This window comes from Elephas maximus, chromosome 2, assembly GCF_024166365.1.
Source record: "Elephas maximus indicus isolate mEleMax1 chromosome 2, mEleMax1 primary haplotype, whole genome shotgun sequence".
Lineage (NCBI taxonomy): Eukaryota > Metazoa > Chordata > Mammalia > Proboscidea > Elephantidae > Elephas > Elephas maximus.
In genome coordinates this window covers 165,897,660-165,916,815 of record NC_064820.1, presented here as the reverse complement: position 1 = coordinate 165,916,815, position 19,156 = coordinate 165,897,660, and the positions used below count along the sequence as shown (strand labels likewise).

At 42.6% G+C, this 19,156-nt stretch overlaps 1 protein-coding gene across 1 annotated transcript; it reads left to right on the top strand.

Moving 5' to 3' along the window:
* The first annotated feature begins 476 nt into the window (after positions 1–476).
* On the top strand, positions 477–10,011 carry RBM22 (RNA binding motif protein 22). The gene is made up of 11 exons (XM_049874091.1): positions 477–632; positions 1,059–1,112; positions 2,134–2,163; positions 3,022–3,154; positions 4,159–4,259; positions 4,363–4,535; positions 5,855–6,055; positions 7,018–7,182; positions 8,112–8,200; positions 8,408–8,539; positions 9,530–10,011. The coding sequence occupies exons 1-11, from the start codon at positions 579–581 to the stop codon at positions 9,658–9,660; spliced, it is 1,263 nt and encodes a 420-aa protein (XP_049730048.1). The 5' UTR covers positions 477–578; the 3' UTR covers positions 9,661–10,011.
* The last annotated feature ends 9,145 nt before the right edge of the window (positions 10,012–19,156 follow it).

Here is a 19,156-nt window from a genome sequence, read left to right as displayed (position 1 = left end):
TACTCAGTTTCCTTTCCTATAAGAGAAGGCTAATCCATACTTGCCTAGAGGGTCCAGTTGCCAGATAAAATGATTGTTTGTTCAAAATTCAAATTTAACTGCGCGTCCTCTATTTTTGTTTGCTAAATCTGGCAGCCCTACAGAGAAGTTATTGTGAGACTTAGAGACACTGACATGGAAAGTCTTTCTCCCAGGGCTTAACACAATAAACGCTCAGTAAGTGATAGCTAATGCTGTTTTAATCCCAGTTCTCCATTCATTATTGTTCTTTCATTCTTTCGTCCAGTTTTTAAATAAGTCACTTGAACTTATGGCTCTTCATCCCAAGTAGGCACAAACTCTTTGCGCCACCCAGAAACCCACAAAGAAGCATCAGGCTATGCTACAAGCACGAAGACACTAATTAAGCGAAGAAATTCCAAGAGCGGGCGACGTCATGACGCACAAGGCCCGCCCCCAAGGGCGCACTGGACGCACAAATAAGACGTAGACAGGCCAGGTACCAGCTTCCGGGCGCGGGGTTGTGGCGGTCCCCTCTTCTAAGTCGGAAGCCACCGCTGCCTCCGGACGCTCTCAAGATGGCGACCTCTTTAGGTTCTAACACCTACAACAGGCAGAACTGGGAGGATGCGGTGAGTGTGCCTGCCGGAGAAGGACGGAAGGAGGTGGCCACGCTGGCCCTCACGCGGGCGGGCAGGGCGAGGCTGCCGAGTGCCCGAAAGAATCCCGGGGAGGAGCGAGCGCCGCGGCCTAGCTTGGCCGGAGCAGGAGGCTGGAGGGGCAGCCCACATACAGGCTTGGAGAGAGGGGGCTTAGCCGGGTCCGGGTCCAGCCCCCTTTCCATTCCTGCTTCGCCAGCCTTTCGAGCTGGTTGTCTTTTCTCCCGCCGCCTGCCGGAAGTGCAGACAGCGCCCCCTCCCGCGACCAGGCCCGTGCTGGACCTAGGGTTCCTGCCCTGTCCCCCACCCTTGATTGCCGTTCGCCTGCCCGCATGAGGCTGGCAGAGATGTCAGGGTCTTCGGAACCTGGGCTTCAACCAGATTTCCCATTTTCACCAGGACTTCCCCATTCTGTGCCAGACGTGTCTTGGAGAAAACCCATATATCCGAATGGTGAGTGGTCGCGTGTGAGAGGGGAGTTATTTGTGTTGTGTCAGTGTTGTGGTACTTGGCTGGCTGTCCGTGACGCTTCTTTGCAGACCCAAAGTGCAGGCCAGTTTGCAAAGGAGTGTCATGCTTCTTTTCTCACGTTGGAGTTCAGCAACAATCCTGTCATATAGGAGTCATGATAATAGCTAATATTTGTTGAGCATTTACCTAGGAGGTTGGTCCATTAATCTGAGGCACAGAGAGTTTTATAAGTGTCTTTTCACATACCAAGTAATGGGTAGAGGTGGGATTTAAAATAAAACCTTGTGACTCCAGGGTCCTCTGCAAGTTAGGAAGAGAACCAGGACTAGAATCCAGGGTCCAGACTCCCAGTCAGATGCCTTTGGGCCACTGCACCTTGTACTCTCATTATTGTATGTGGGTGTGGGTCTTGGGTCCCGGGGTGAAGCAAGGAATCCCCATCCTTATTTATAAGTGTAAAATTTAGTGGCGGCTAACATTTAATAATTAGACTGGGGCGAGTTACTATATTGTGATTGGTCTTAGAGCGCATGTTGATACGTTTGAGATGTTTGAAGAGCTTATGGGAACAGAGTTTACTATACTGTACAGGGCATCAGCGCGGGGATAGTCTATAGTAGTTGCCTTCTGACTAAACTGGTAAAATGGGCTGGCCATGGCTGTACCTCCCTCATTTAAGGATCATGAAAACCATTAGGAATTTTAGTTCTTTACAAGAGAACTTGGGAGCCAGCAGTGAATCTTAAAGCGCTGTGGCTGTGGAAACACATGCACTTACCTAGTGGTAGATCCATGAGACTCTTGGGAGATTTATAACACTTAACAAGTGATTAGAATAGATCCCCGCCCCACCCCCAAAAGGATTTTTTTTTTTTTCTGTTTAGAATGCCAGGGCTATATCCAGACACATTTTATGGGTTGTATTTAGGGAGGATGTAGACATCTGGTTGTTTTATTTATTTATTTTTCTGTTAATGCCACTTCTCTGTATTTTTTATTTCAGACCAAAGAAAAGTATGGGAAGGAATGCAAAGTAAGTAGGTCTATTAAAGAGTAATGATCTTACTTTATTTTCCTTTGTATACCAAACTCACCTTCAACTTGCTGAACTCCGAAGGCCTCTAATAAAAGTCAGTGAAGGAGTCCTGGTGATGCAATGGTTAAGCGCTCAGCTGCTGACTGCAAGGTCAGTGGTTTGAACCCACCCAGCAGCTCTGCAGGAGCAGAGACCTGAAGATCTGCTCCTGTAAGGATTACAGCCTAGGAAACCCTATGCAGCAGTTCTACTCTAGGTAGTCATATAGGTTCGCTATGAGTCAGAATTGAGTCAGTGGCATGCAACAACACAATGAAAGTCAGTGCTACAGAACTTTCACAGGTCATTTATGTACTCACTGACTGGTAACTGTTTATTGTAGGAGGTAAGAAAATGAGCCCTTTAATGTAGAGGTTTTTAACCTGGTGTCGTAGATGGACTTTGAAGCCCCTGAGTTTGTGTACCGTATGTTGTATGATTATGCATGTGATCATTTTAGCTGAGGAGGAAGGTCATAGCTGTCTTAAGATTCTCAAAGGAGTATATGACACCCTCCCCCCAGAAAAAGTAGTTAAGGTCCAGATTGTTAAAAGCAATTATCTCTAGGGTAGGGAGACTTCAACTTTTTGAGTGTTTTACATTGCTGTATTGTGCGAATTTTTTAACTACTGGTAAAGGGTGTTGTAAATAGAATGGGAACATCAGGTAGCATTCAGACTAGGCGATTGCCAAGGTCTCTTCCAAATCCTAAGTTCAGGACTCCTTTCTTCGAATCCTCTGCAGTTATTAAATCCCCTGGATTGATCGTCCAGCTGAGGGCCATTAACACCCTGTGGCTCTTGCTTTGTGTTCCAGATCTGTGCCAGGCCATTCACAGTATTCCGCTGGTGCCCCGGCGTCCGAATGCGCTTCAAGAAGACTGAAGTGTGCCAAACGTGCAGCAAATTAAAGAATGTCTGTCAGACCTGCCTCTTGGACCTAGAATATGGTGTGTCTGCCCTGTCAAATAGATCTGAAAATACGAAGATACAGGTGCCCTAGATAACAAACATGTCTTTTTGTCTCCCATCTCTCACTCAATCTCTGGTTCTGACCCAATTTTGCAATGTAGTCTGCTTTCCCAGGGAGAGGAGAACCATGCTAAGCCATTCTAGAGTCCTCCTGAATAACAGTAGGAACTTAAGACAGATTTGGGAGTTAATCAGAATCGTCCTAACCTCCCCCATGTATATGCCTGTAGCAAAAGTAAGGTAAAAGGTATTGAGCCTGTGATAAATAATTTCTTGCCTGGGGCCTCTTTCTTGATGCAGAGCTTTTTTTCATAATCCCAACTCAAAGCTCATAGACTAATTCTGCTTTATATTTTTGTATAAAGAGTGTTGTTAGGACTATATATTATCACATTGCTACTGTTTCAGAGTAACAGCTTTGGGGAGTGGTTTTTTTTAATAGTGGGTGACATTCGAAGAAAAATAATAAAAGGGTTTGTAGTATACACCAAAATAAAAGAGAAGAGGGGAATGTGAGTTCATATATGTTTAAAAACTTTATTAATGAGAGTCGTGTCATGTTGTTTAAGATGATTTATATGTTTGTTAAGGAGGTATTCTAATTGTAGAATAGAATGACTCTTACATGACTATAACTGTGGTACAGCCTAAAATAAACCTTATTTTATGTTTATTTTGAAATTAAATCTCATAATATTAAAAACTAGATACATCATTAATCTGCAGGTCAAATCTAATATAGTCAGTTTGTTCATCTAAAAGATTTTCTAAAACTTTTCATCAAATTTTATGACAACTTAGGGATTTGGGCAATTTCTTAGAATGCTCTGTAGCGCTCAAGCTGATGGTACTAAGATTTTGAATAAAAATGTAATAAATGTCTGGTACCAAATGGGAGTAGAGAAAGGAAGGACGATGATATATTCTGTGCTGCATATATTTAAATACACGTGAGTTTTTTCCCTCCTTTCTTTTATACCAGGCCTGCCCATCCAGGTTCGTGATGCAGGGTTGTCTTTCAAGGATGACATGCCAAAGTCAGATGTCAACAAAGAGTACTACACACAGAATATGGAGAGAGAGGTGTGCTGCCACTTTCTTGATGTAGCTTTACATTTGATGTTTGATACAAGAATCCCTGCGAATTGACACAGTCTTATCTTTGGAATTTGTCATTGCTGTGTAGATTTCTAACTCTGATGGAACAAGGCCAGTTGGCATGCTGGGGAAAGCTACATCCACTAGTGACATGCTGCTCAAACTGGCCCGGACCACACCCTACTACAAAAGGAATCGACCCCACATTTGCTCCTTCTGGGTGAAAGGAGAGTGCAAGAGAGGAGAGGAGTGCCCCTACAGGCAAGAGCTGAACCATGTTTTCAGTATTTCTTTCAGATGCTATGTCATCCAAGAAGTGGGAGATGTTAGCTTACATTATTTCTGCTTTAAAATCATACAACTAGTTAATATATCTCATGTCTTGAAACTGTTATATTTAGAAGAGCTCAGTTAATTTATAGTTTGGATATACATAATAACCGAGCCTTGGAAACCAAGTTGCTGTGCCATTGTAATATAGATCTTGACCCTAAAAGTTTCTGCCTGAAATGTAAGTCTTTACTGTCATGGTATAAATAACTTGAATCCCAGTGTATAGGTGAAGTCAAATTAGGGCAGACTCTTAAAGGGCGTGTGAGTATGTTTCAGTCAAGACTGCCAAACATCTGGGATTGGGAATTCTTAACTTGGGGGTTGGTTCACACTCTCCCTGACCCGACCCCCTCCCCCCCCCCGCCCCCAGCACAAACACAAATTATAAATGCCTTTTTCTGGGGCTGGGTCCATAGCTTGAATCAGATTCTTAGTGAAATGCAGGACCTCAAATACATTAAGAAACATTGACCTGAAGAATGGTAACCATTCGTCCCATTTTGTCTTGGGGTGCATTGTGCCAAAAGTATTTTTTCATGTGGAAACTTTGACACCCTAGATGGCTGTTTAAAAGGCTTACAGGAGGCTAGGAAGTCCTTACGTAATAGGGTAAATCTCGTATTTCGATAGTAACTATAGTAACTCTAGGAGTGCTGGTGGTGCAGTGGTTAAGTGCCTGGCTGTGAACCGATAGGTCAGCCGTTCAAACCCACCGGCCACTCCATGAGAGAAAGATATAGCAGCCTGCTTCCATAAACATTGCAGCCGTGGAAACCCTATGGAGTAGTTCTACTCTGTTCTATACAGTCACTATAAGTTGGGATCAACTCGATGGCAACAGGTTGGGTTTTTTGTTTTATAGTAACTATAGAAGCCCTGGTAGCCCAGCAGTTAAGTGCCTGGCTGCTAACCAGAAGGTCAGCAGTTCGAACCCACCAGCCACTATGAAGGAGAAAGATGTGGCAGTCTGCTTCTGTAAAGACTTGCAGCCTTGGAAACCCTATGAGGATGTTCTACTGTGTAGGGTCACTATGAGTTGGAATCTACTTGATGGCAGTAGGCTTGGTTTTTGTTTTTATAGTAACACTATTTTGATCATTATATTTTGGCATGACTTCTAGTTCAAAAGTCATTTCAGGGTATACATTTGGGACTTTAATATTACAGCTATTGTTGGGAGATGCTCGTAAAAAAAAATTTTTTTTCCTTTGCCTCCCATTTATGCGTTGTCTTCTCTTGATCCATAGACACGAGAAGCCTACAGACCCAGATGACCCCCTTGCTGATCAGAATATCAAAGACCGATATTACGGAATCAATGACCCTGTGGCAGATAAGCTTCTAAAGCGGGCGTCAACAATGCCTCGTCTGGACCCGCCAGAGGACAAGACTATCACCACACTATATGTTGGTGGTCTGGGTGATACAATTACTGAGACAGACCTAAGGTTTGTGGATATAATTCTGAGCTCTGTAAGCCTTTAATGGCCCTAGAAGAATTTACTGGTTAAAACATAGGCAAGCATGATAATTCTATATGGAGTACATTTTTCTTTAGCCACTGTAGTTAGTGTCGCGTTGACTAGAATTTTTATAAAATTGTTGGGTATGATGCCAGAGCAGTAATGCTCATCAACAGTGCTTACTCCATCCTTGCACATGGTAATTGTTACATGGGGTTCTATTTGGCCTAATAGCCCATTAGAATTTTTAAAGGATGGCTCATGTCTAAGCATGGTTAGTTATGCAGAGGAGGGGGAGCTTCGAGATTATAAAACTCCTATGGTTTAAATGGTTGGCTTTTTAAAGAGACTAGTATTTGGTAAATTTGTATTTTGTTTGGCTAGATGAAACAGCTGGGCAGATGGAAATTACCTCTTCCAAAGAGATAAAGTCAAGAAGAAACTTCTTTAACTTTGTAGCCTGCCCTTGGTAGTCTATCTCCATTAAACCCTGGCTAAGTGAGCTAGATAACCCCCATGGGTTGGCAGACCTTTTCTTTAGCAGTCCAGATAGCAAATACTTTAGGCTTGTGGGACATATACAATTTCTGTCAACAACGTCTTCATTTTTTATGTTTTACAAGCCTTTAAAAATTTTAACAATCTTGGCTCATGGCCCATAGTTTGCCAGCCCCTGATAACGGGGTTTAAGATCCTTAAGGGACCCGTTGGAGCCTTCTTCCTCCCTGGGAAAGCCCCGAGATGTTTGCCAGCCTGTTTTCTCTCATTATTTTTCTTTTCCTGTCTCAATAGGCTGCACCCAGATTAAGGTAAGGTAGTTAGGCAGGTCACCATGGGGTCCACCTGCCTGGTGCTGAGTCATTGAAGGAGTTAATAATCCAGTTTCAATCTCCTGGGAATGTCTGTATGTTGTTGACTCTGATTTTTCTCTGGCTGCATCCTTTCAGAAATCATTTCTACCAATTTGGAGAGATCCGGACTATCACCGTTGTGCAGAGACAGCAGTGTGCTTTCATTCAGTTTGCCACAAGGCAAGCTGCAGAAGTGGCTGCGGAGAAATCCTTTAATAAGTTGATTGTCAATGGCCGCAGACTCAACGTGAAATGGGGAAGGTGAGAATTAGATAATTTTAAAATATCTTTATGGAGATTTTCAAGAAACTTTCATTATCTTGGGACTAGTAAGCTGTTTGAGCCCTGGTGGCACAGTGGTTAAGAGCTCAGGCTACTAACCAAAAGATGGGCAGTTTGGATCTACCAGCTGCTCCTTGGAAACCCCATGGGCCAGTTCTGCTGTGTCCTGTAGGGTCGCTATGAGTTGGAATCGACTTGACGACAACAGGTTTTGGTTTAGGAAACTTTTGACAAACAGGCTTAAATGAATAGGATCTTTAAAAAGAATTTCTTTTTAATTCTCTGTCTTATACTTGTTTCCTGTGGATGTTGGGAGAATCATGCTTTGAAAATTTGTTCAGAGTCTTGGTATAGTAATCTCCTTTGAAGGTTTGTATTTTTCTGACTGAATGTTATAGGGCAAGTATTACGCCAGGGAATGGAAAGTAGAATTGAGTGTTTACTAATGAATTAACACCTAGATTCTGTCCTCTAGAGGCTGATTGTCTAGTGGAGGCACTGAAACAGGGAAGAATAACTATTTTAGGTTTGAAAGTGATGATTTCACAAAAGAGATCCAGGTAAAAACTCCCCGAAAGCTCAAAAGGGAAATGAGTTTCCAGCTTGGAACCTGAGAGGGCGAATCACTGGTAGCAGCAGCTGCCCTTATGGTGTGCGTTCTATGTGCTAAGCACATAGGTGTTGCCTCTTCTAGTTCTTACAACAGTTCTAGCAAGGAAGTTTGGAACTCCAGTCTTTCTGGCTTCAAAATCTTTGCTGTTGTTCACTCTGCACTGTAGAATTTATGGGGGAAGAGTGGTGAAAAGAAGGCAAAAAGTGAAGGAACCTCATTTGAGTGCGGAACATGAGAAGCACAGGTGTGAGATAAGGTGGATAAAGTGCTGATGGCGTGTGTCTGTGTCTGTCAGATCCCAGGCAGCCAGAGGAAAAGAAAAAGAGAAGGACGGAACCACAGACTCTGGAATCAAGCTCGAGCCCGTTCCAGGACTGCCAGGAGGTGAGTGTGGACTTCTGCCCAGCCAGCAGCTTGCTGACTTGAGATGCTCCACCTGCCCTGCAGTTCCTCTGTCTGGTGAGGTGTTGAACCTCCTCTGGCAGCAGCTCTGTTCTCCTAGCAGGACCCTGGAGGACCTAAAAGTGGATGGAAACAGTGTTGTGTAATAATTGTGTTCCTCTCTACCCTTGGCTGTTTTCTCTCCTCCAGCTCTTCCTCCTCCTCCTGCAGCAGAAGAGGAAGCCTCTGCCAACTACTTCAACCTTCCCCCAAGTGGTCCTCCAGCTGTGGTCAACATTGCCCTGCCTCCACCCCCTGGCATTGCCCCGCCCCCACCCCCAGGTAACATCCATCCTCCTTCTTAGTAAATAGATCTGACTTCCTTAGCTCAGAAAAATCCTTATGGAAGTCCCATCTTCACACTCACTGTCAAGTCTCAACCATCTAGATTCTTTGAGTTTGCCCTGAAGAAATTTGCAAGTAAACTTGATTTATTTAGAATTGCTGGTATTTTTTTCCTGGCCTTTCCAAAGATCTGAGTATGTGTATAATCAGAGCAGGAGTAGTTACTGGACTGCAGCCATCTGTCACTAATTTGTACCCTGTTGTAAACTAATCCCAAACTGATGACCTAGGCCACTCTTACTGAAAGTGTGGGCTGTGGACATGACATCTCACCTTCATCAAGGAAGTCTGATTACAAAAAAATGGTTAGATAAACCAAACAGTGTGCTTGGGAATGTAATTGAGTAACATTTTGGCTCAAGCCCTTCATCTTCTTGGTGACCAGTAATGACGAGCTCAGGGCCGGCACTTAACACACGGTCCTAGAGAATGTCAGTGATGGTAAACTGTGAGGAAGTCACAAGTAGCTGGGTCTCCTGTGGCAGCGATCCTGTACTCAGAAGAAAGCCCTGGTTTCTGAACACCCTCCATTCTGGTATAGAACATCTAGGTTAATCATCCAGGTTGTGCCGTCAGCATGATGTCTCCCTCTCTTCCCAAATCCTGATTGAATCCTGCCCCTGTCTGGTGAGTCTGGGCATACTTGATTCATAGCAGGCTCAGAAGACATACTAGCAGGCACATGAGTTGTGTGGAGTTTTTTGTTTCTGTTTTTTAACTTGGACTCAGGGGAAAGGTCTCCAAAACCAAGGAAATCATACAGGTAGACAGTCCTAAGCAAAGCAAGTCTTTGTTGGCTGATATTTTCTTAAGCCCCTTGTCAGTTTGATCTATGTGTAGAATATTTTGACCTTAGGATGATTTCGAGGTATCAGATATTGTCAAGAGAACTGCAAGTCTGACAGATCTGTTCTCTTGCATCTGCAGGTTTTGGGCCACACATGTTCCACCCGATGGGACCACCCCCTCCTTTCATGAGGGCTCCAGGACCAATCCACTATCCTTCTCAGGACCCTCAGAGGATGGGAGCCCATGCTGGGAAACACAGCAGTCCCTAGCACATTGTCACCACTCCTGGGCTCTACAGAAGAAAGGGCGCTTAAAAATCCCAGTAAATGAATCTTGGAATAAATATATTTTTTTCTTCCTTTGTAGTTTCAGTGGTAGCTGAATGTGTTCAGATATGGGCAGTCAGAGAACTACAGCCTTGCTTTCCTACATGTATTCAAAGGACTGATGGACCTCTAATCAGCTGCCATTAACACATCTGGTTACTACTGTAACATTACTAATAAAACCTAATGGCTGTTCCCGTACCTGGGTAGGGGACAAGTGACTGGTGAATTGGAATGTTCAACAGAGTTACCATCCCAACTGTATGTTCATTTTGTATCTTTTTTTTTTTTTTTGGCGGGGGGAAGGGAAGGGAGTTGACCGGAAAAAAAAAAAACGACCATTTTTATGTCCATTGAGTATTTTCCTTTTTATCATCTAAAAAAAGAAAAAAAATGACTAGTACTAATCATTGTAGTGGCAGGAGTGTGATTTAACTCTTCTGAAGTCACACCCTCGGAAAGATAAATAGAAACCAGCACCTAGCACAGCCCGGATCTTTTCTTTTCCTCATTTCTTACTGAAGGAATCTGGCTGCCATTAAAGTCTATGCCACCAATAAAAAAGACGGAATTACTTTTTCTTCCTCTGAGTCACATGGAAATGCCAATATCATGGAGCTGTGCATCATCGAACAAGCGTGGTGTCTGGGATTGATATGATTTTCAAGAACTTCCTGTGAAACACCTTAACAGACAAATGAAAAGCCTTGGAGTGTGTTTGAACGGAAGCCTTGACGGACAGCTGGAACTGCGGTCCGCAGCAACCACCTTCATCTTCAGCGTCTCCTTTCCATTCTCTGCTGCTGGGCAGGGGTGATCTGTTTGGTCTTAGAATGTTTGGATATAACTGAATTGTAGATGGCAAAGGAAATGTGAGGTTGTGTTTTGTTTTTAAATAATTAAAACGGGTCAGTTTTCCAAATGTCATCGACTTACTCTAGATTGCTGTTTTCTTTATCCTTGGGTAGCAGAACCCAAGGTCAGTGGAAGTTGGAAACAAGTTGTATATAAATGTGAATGTTTTTTAAATCTTGCTTTAGACTGTTTTGATTTTTATCTCTATATTCGTTCCATGCTGATAAAAACACCCAGGCCTTTTTAGTACTTATGTCAAAAGTTGGTTGTGAGGTTGAAATAAGAAAATGCACAGAAAACACTTAGCTCAAAGCGCAGCGCGTGGCCTTTGATAAGTGATAGCTTTAGAAAAACATCCTCATATTACATAAGTCATTTTGAAGGGAAACAGGCAAAATTTTATCTACAAATCCATTTTTCCTAAAACCAGTATCATGTCACTTTTACCTAAAATATGTACTTAAGAAATGTATGTGCCGCACATGACACTGTTTTAGCTTATTTGGAAAGTCTGTTTTTCCACAGAGGGCTTGACACATGCCCCTTTTTTTTTTTTAATTTAAAAATCTAGGAGCACTTAGAAAATTTCATTGTGTTTCTAGCAATAGCAATTGTGAAGCAGTGTAGGGTACCTCCAAGTATTTTTACAACCTGTCTTAGTTATCTAGTGCTGCTGTTACAGAAATACTGCAAGTGGATGGCTTTAACAAATTTATTCATTCACAGTTTAGGAGGCCAGAAGTCTGAATTCAGCGGGCTGGCTACGGGGGAAGGATTTCTCTCTCTGAGGGCTCTGGGGGAAGGTCCTTACCAATTTTCCCTAGGTCCAAGCTTCTCAGCGCAGGGGCCCTGGGTCCAAAGGATGCACTATTCTCCTGGCTCTTGTTTTTTGGTATGAGGTCCCCCTGTCTCTGCTTCTCTCTTTTATATCTCCTAAGAGAGTGACATTTAACAGACAACCAAATCTTGTAGAGTTCTGCCTTATTAATATAACTGCCTCTAATCCTGACTCATTAACATTATAGAGGTAGGATTTGCAACACAGGAAAATCACATCAGATGACAAAATGGTGGCCAGTCACACAATACCGGGAATCATGAACTAGCCAAGTTGACAGATGCTTTGGTAGGACATAATTCAACCCATGACTCACCTTTTTAGTTTTCTGGTGCTGGGGGGTTTGTTTTGTCTACTTTGGAGCATGTAGAAGATGTGTAACGAATTTATCTAAAAAGCTGATGTGAAATTTATGCGTACCTTTTTAATAATTGGTCAAGTTCAGTGATTTTATATGGATATAACTATCCAATCGTGTATGCTTGCCTTTCATGTGTGTGTGTGTGCGTGCACTTTAGGCAAAACTTTCGAGCTCAAGTTAATTTCTCATCCAAAAATTTATACACACATTGTTTTGTGACATTGGTTGCAATCCCTACAATGTGATAGCATGCTCTCCCTTTCCACCCCGATTTCCCTGCATTCATTCATGCAGTTCCTGTCCCTTCCGCCTTCTCGTCCTGCTTTTGGACAGGAGCTGCCCGTCTAGTCTCATATATTTGACTGAACTAAGAAGCACATTCCTCATGTGTGTTATTTTTTGGTTTATAGGCCTGTCTATGTCTGAAAAGTGGGCTTCAGGAATGCTTTCAGTTCTGGGTTACCAGAGCGTTGGGGGTTGGCGCATAGTTTTGGGGATTCCTCCAATCTCTGGGAGATCAGAAAGTCTGGTCTTTTTATGTGAATTTGAATTCTGTTCTACATTTTTTTCCGGCTCTATCTGAAGCTCTGTTGTGATTCTGTCAGGGCCGTCCTTGGTGGTAGCTGGGCACCATCTAGTTCTTCAGTTCTCAGGCTGGTGGAGTCTGATTCATGTTGTTGTTAGGTGCTGTCGAGTTGGTTCTGACTTATAGCAACCCTGTGTACAACAGAACAAAACACAGCCCGGTCCTGCGCCACGCCCACAGTTGTTGCTATGCTTGAGCCCCTTGTTAAAGCCACTGTGTCAGTCCATCTTGCTGAAGGTCTCCCTCTTTTTCATTGACCCCGTACTTTACCAAGCTTGATGTCCTTCTCCAGGGACTGATCTCTCCTGACAATGTGTCCAAAGTATGTCAGATGTAGTCTCACCATCCTCGCTTCTAAGGAGCATTCTGGTTACTTCTTCCAAGACGGATTTGTTTGTTCTTTTGACGGTCCATGGTATATTCAATATTCTTCGCCAGCATCACAGTTCGAAGGTGTCAGTTCTTCTGTCTTACTTATTCATTGTTCAGCTTTCGCATGCATATGACTTTATTGAAAATATCATGGCTTAAGTAAGGCGCACCTTGGTCTTCAGGGTGACATCTTGGCTTTTCAACACTTTAAAGAGGTCTTTTGCAGCAGATTTGCCCAATGTAATGTGTCTTTTGATTTCTTGACTGCCGCTCCCATGGGTATTGATTGTGGATCCAAGTAAAATGAAATCCTTGACAACTTCAATCTTTTCTCCATTTATCATGATGTTGCTTTTTGGTCCAGTTGTGAGGATTTTTGTTTTCTTTATATTGAGGTCTAATCCATACTGAAGGCTATGGTCTTTGATCTTCATCAGCAAGTGCTTCAGGTCCGCTTCGCTTTCAGTAACCAAGTTTGTGTCATTGGCATAAAGCAGGTTGTTAATGAGTCTTCCACCAATCCTGTTGCCCCGTTCTTCATATAGGCCAGTTTTTCAGATTGTTTGCTCAGCATACATATTGAATAGGTATGGTGAAAGGATACAACCCTGATGCACGGCTTTCCTGACTTTAAACCATGCAGTATCCCCTTGTTCTGTCTGAACAACTGCCTCTTGATCTATGTACAGGTTCTTCATGAGCACAATTACGCATTCTGGAATTCCCATTCTTTTGATGATGAATGCAGCACCATTCCTCTGGTTCATATGGCCCTTTAATCCTTTGGGTTAGTGTTTTCCTTGTGTCTTTGGTTTTCTTCATTCTCCTTTGCTCTGGGTGGGGTGGGACCAATAGACATACGTCACATGTAGGCTTTTGAGATCCCAGACACTACTCACCAAAGTGGAATATATAACATTTTGTTTATAAACTTTGTTATATCAATTGACCTGATATCCACTGAGACTATGGTCTCCGGCCCCAGTGTGGTCCCTCAAAGTAATTGGATGTGTCTAGGAAATCTCTATGCTTTTTGCCTTGCTGTTTTGAGGAAGAGGACATTCTAATTTTTGTGTACTAATTAATGAATTAAAAAAATTAAAAGCCATAAGCCAGCATAAATTTAGCTATAGAATAGGTGCTCAGTCTTTCTTGAATAAATCAGAATATGAGTGATTTGATTGTGATAAAAACTCTTAGGCACTTTCCAAATTCCATTTCCTTTTCCTCTAGGGCACACAGCTGAGGTACCACTTGGTGAAAGCAACATTTGCCATTCCCAGACCTGGCCTGTGAAAATAACACTATGTGCTCCTCCTCCAACTGCTGGCTGAATGCAGAGCGGGACGATGCCTGGAAGATGGCAGCGTCACACAATGGAAGAAGCCTGGGTGCCTCTACCACCACTTAGAGAAGAATGTTGTGAAACGAGAAATTTTTGTTTATGAAGTCGTTGAGACTGGGGGATTTATTTGTTACAGCAGCTACTGTTAATCTAACACGAACGTAGTTAAATCTGTTCATAAAAATTAAAGAGAAGCCCTGCTGTTGTTTACTGAGTAAAGCATGGTGGTTTGAATGTAAACTCTGAAACCAAAAAGCCTGGGTTCAAATTCTCACTTCAGCACCTCCTAGCTGTGTGACCTTGGGCAAGTTATTTAACCTCTGTCCAGTGGTCATAATGCCCCACTTCCTGACCCTTCTTGCTGCCTCTAGTATTTTGAGCTCCTCTGCCACTGAGAAGGGTTGGGAAGTGAAATGGACAATTGGACTAAGGCATTGACTGTCCATGGGGCAAAGAGTAGGATGTGACATGTTTTGGATATCGAGTCAGCAAGACATTTTGACCTGAAATAAGTGGAGATGAAAGAGGAAGAGTCTAGAGTGACCCCCAGGTTTCTGGTTTGGTCAACTGCATGGGAGGAGACCTTTTCCTAGAATGGGGAATGCTGGGGAAGAGAGTGAGACAGGGAAGTAGGAGTAGGAAAATGTGAGTCCAATACAGGATCTGGAGAGTTTAAGGTGCCTGTAAGGCAGGCCAATGGAAATCCCTAGCCCAAACGGGGAGGGAGCTTAAGAGAGATCAAAGTTTTAGAGTCAGCAGTGAAGTGGGGGCAGTTGAAGGCCTGGGTGTGGAATGAAATTCAACAGAGATGGGAGTAGAGAGCAGTAATTATTAAATGTCTGTGGGCCCACTTAAGTGCCGGGGAAGAATCTGTTAAAAATGCAGTTTATCAAAGCCACTCCCATAGATATGGAAATGTGCGTTTTTAACAAGCACCCTTGGGTGTTTTATATGTTGGTGAGGCGAAGTCTACCCTTTGAAAAATGCTAGTTTAGGACAATATTGAAAATGCTACTCCTCACAGAGGGTCTTTATATTTCCCCCTAACATTTTATTATAAACATTGTCAAATATGTATACAAAAAAATTTAAAGAATTTTACTCTGAATAGCCATACACCCACCAATTAGATTCTACGATTAACATTTTGCCATATTTGGTATACCACCCATCTATCCACCCTCTATCCATTATCAGTCTTTTTTTATGTGTTTCAGAGTGAGTTGAAGACATCAGTACACTTCACCTTTAAGCGCTTAAGTATGTATATAATTGACTAGAGTTCAATATTTGTTTATTAATTTTTAGGTCAAATTTACATAGGTTGAAATGCACAGATCTTGAGTATGCCATTTGAAGAGTTTTGACAAATGTGTACATCTATGTGACCCAAACCCCCATCAAGATATAGAACATTACCATCACTCCAGAAAGCTCCCTTCTGCTCTTCCCAGTCAATACCCACCACCCGCATCACCAATCTCCAGAGGTAGCCACTGTTCTTAGTTTTGCCTGTTTCAGAACTGCAGGTAAACAGAATAAATCATGCTGTATGAACTCTTCTGTGTTTGGCTTCTTTCCACCAGGATATTTTGAGATTCATCCATGTTTTGTATAATTTTATTGAGTAGCATTCTATTGTGTGACTACCGTAATTTATCCATCCTTCTGTTAATGGACACCTGGGCAGTTTTCAATTTTTGGCTATGAATTAAAGAATAAATGAATTCATTAAGTAATAAAAATTAATGAATTAAAGCTGCTATAAATATCCTTGTACAAGTCTTTTTGTGCACATGTGTTTTTATTTCTTTTAAGTGCTTAGGAGTGGAATTACTGAGCCATAGGATAGAGGCGTGTTGTGTTTTAAAAGAACTGGACAGATCTCCTCCTAAAGTAGTTGTACCATCTTACATTACCATCAACAATGTATGAGAGTTCCGGTTGCTCTACAGCCTCATCAATATTTGGGTAAACAGTTGTTACTCATTGAATTTTGCCCCCCAGAAATATGTGTTGTAAATCTTAACCCTTATACCTGTGGTTTATAATCCCATTTAGGACCGAGTTTTCCTTGTGATGGTAATGAGACAGTATTAGTATAGGGTATGTTTTAAGTCAATCTCTTTTGAGATTTGAAGGATGCAGATTAAGCAAGCAGAGACGGGGGAAGTGAGATGCCAAGCCACATGAAGATCATGGAGGAACAGAAGCTCAAAAGAGACAAGGATATCCTCTAGAACCGATACAGAAAGCCTTCCCTTAGAGCCAACACCCTGAATTTGGACTGCTAGCCTCCTAACTTTGAAAAAATTTCTGTTTGTTAAAGCCACCCACTTGTGATATTTCTGTTATAGCAGCACTAGATAACTAAGACAAATCTTTTGAATTTTAGTCATTCCGGTGGGTACTGGTGTTATTTCCTTGTGATTTTAATTTGCATTGCCATTATGACAAATGATGTCCAGCAGTTTTTCATGTGCTTATTGGCCATTTATATAACATCTTTTATGAAGTATCTATTCAATTATTTTGTCCTTTTTTTTTATTAGTTATATAGGAGTTTTTGTATACTGTCAATATTAATCCTTTCTCAGACATATGTTTGCAAATATTTTCTCCCAGCCTATGATTTGTCTATTCGTCTTCCTAATGATGTCTTTTGATGCTTTGATGCCTTTGTCAAAAATTTAGGGTCTGTATAGATGCGTATGTCCGTTTCTGGGCACTCTGTACTGTTCCATATATCTGGGTGTTGATCTTTACACAGTACCACATTGTTTTTGTTGTTATAATTTATTTTATTTTTGTTGTTGTTGAGAATATACACAGCAGAGCATACATCAAGTCAACAATTTCTACATGTACAATTCAGTGACACAGCACCACATTCTTTTGATTAACCTATGCCTTGAAGTCAGGTAGTGAAAGTCTTCCAACACTATCCTTCTTTTTCCAGATTGCTTTGAATTTTCTAAGTTCTTTGCATTTTCATGTGTATGTTAAACTCAGCTTGTCAGTTTCTACAAAAACTCTGACAGGGCTATGATTAGGGCAGTACTGAGCCTATAGATCCATTTGAAAAGCATTGATATCTTAATGATATTGAGCCTTCCAATCTATGAGCATGGCATATGTCTCCATTTATTTAGATCTTTAGTTTCTCTCAGCAAAATTTGAGGTTTTTCAGGTTGTGTGTGTGCCTCTGTGTGTGTGTGTGTGTGTGCCTGCACACGTGTGCGTGAACATGCATAAAATTTGTTTTTTGTGTCTATGTTAATGAGAGATACTGGTTTTTAATTTTCTTTTCTGAACATCGTAGTCAGGTTTCTGCTGGCCTTATAAAACCCATTTGGAAATGTTACCTCTTCCTCTATGTTCTGAAAGGGTTTGTGCAACCTTGGTATTGTTTATTCCTTAAATGTTTGATACAATTCACTGGTCCATCTGCCAGGAATGCCCTCTCATCACCCCACTTCCTGTGATGGATTTGTACCTCTCATCCAAGGCCCTGCTCAAATTCTCTGGGAAGCTTCCCTGAATCCCACCCCCAACCCAGGGTTAGGAACCCCACCCCCACCTCACAGCACTTTGTCCCCCAGTTGCCAATTAGCACACTTCAGGGAATTTTAGGGTGATTTTTTGCTTTACAAATGCGCCTTCCCAATTGTCTTTTCCTCCTCTAGGTCAAGGCTGGGGCTTACTCACCACACACTCTCGCCAGGTCCACCACCTTTCCTAGATATATTCAAAGGCCTGATGGGCCTCAAATAAGTTGCCACGAACACATTTGATTAATAAGCTCAAAGAAGTTTCTATTAACACACCCCATTCAGTCTAGCACACTCTAGGTGATGAGCACATGTTTACAGCATGAATAAATAGATGGGGACTGGCTGCATCTCAGTAAAAGGAAAAACATTCAAATAATTCTAGAAGGACTAGACTGTTACTAGTTTATGGGAATAGGGCAGAATGCAGGAGGCTGGGAAGGTCTGTCTATGTACCTGGGGGAAGCTATGTGTCCAGATACTGTTACATTTTACTGCCTCGTTTACTTATTTATTTCGTTAATTTTTTACAATAAGCATCCTTATCTTTTTTACAACATCAGCAAAAGTTACATGATCAGAAGAAGAAAGGAATGAAGACTTGCTTTTGGATGCAGTGTGCTCCGCTCCAGGCTCTCCCCTTTGTGCCAGGCGGCAGCTATTACCCCCCAGAGCAGACAGAGCAAACCCAAGGCAGAGTCCTGAATTCTAGGCTCCCGACAATTTAATGGCTGGCCTCCAGCTCCAGAAGTCATGGCTTTACACAGAAGTCCTCAAATTCAAGAGAACACAGCGATTGCAACCAATTCTCAACAGTGAAACTCCAGAGCAAAAGGAAAAGGCAACCACTATCCTGTCCACCCCAGAAACCATCCAGACTCCTGACCTCCTCTCCTTCCCAGGAGAAGGAGGGAAGCAGGCAGAAGACAGAGGAGGAGGTCATTCATGTCCAAAGGGTCTCTCCTTCAGGTTTCAGCATTACTGACCCCAAATGACATCTTAGCAGCCTGCTTCTCAGGCTGCAGCCACTACAAGAACATCCTTTCCAGTCAAGAGCAGTAGCTGCACAAGACCTAACACTGATTAAGCCCTTTTATGTATGTATCCTGCACTGTGCTTCCAACAGCCCTATAAGGAGCTTCCATTCTTGTCCTTTTTTTATTATACCTGGAGACACGGAGGCCCAGAGGTGAGAAGCAGCTTGCCCAACATCACAGGGCTAGCAGTGGAGGGCCCGAACCCAGCCCATCTGGCCTGACTCCTGAGCCTGCACTGCCAGCTTGGAGGCAGGGCATCAGGACTGATGCCAGAGTGAGTGACCATCAGTTCAGCCACCCAGTGCAGTACAAAGAGATGCTCATTGGAATCACACAGGCTCCCATTTGGCTCTGCCCCTGGACAAGCCACTTCCCCCTTTGAGCCTTGGTACCCATTTCTGTAAAATGGGCATGACACTACTTTTCTCTCAGGGTTGTGCTGAGAACTGGAAATTGGATATGTAGAGAACCTACTACTAGCCCAAGCCCAGAGG

Coding starts and splice junctions, on each gene's coding strand:
- RBM22 (XM_049874091.1), top strand. CDS start 579: ATGGCGACCTCTTTAGGTTCTAACACCTACAACAGGCAGAACTGGGAG. Junction 4,536..5,854: donor GGAGAGGAGTGCCCCTACAG/GCAAGAGCTGAA, acceptor CTTGATCCATAG/ACACGAGAAGCCTACAGACC. Junction 8,201..8,407: donor CGTTCCAGGACTGCCAGGAG/GTGAGTGTGGAC, acceptor TCTCTCCTCCAG/CTCTTCCTCCTCCTCCTGCA.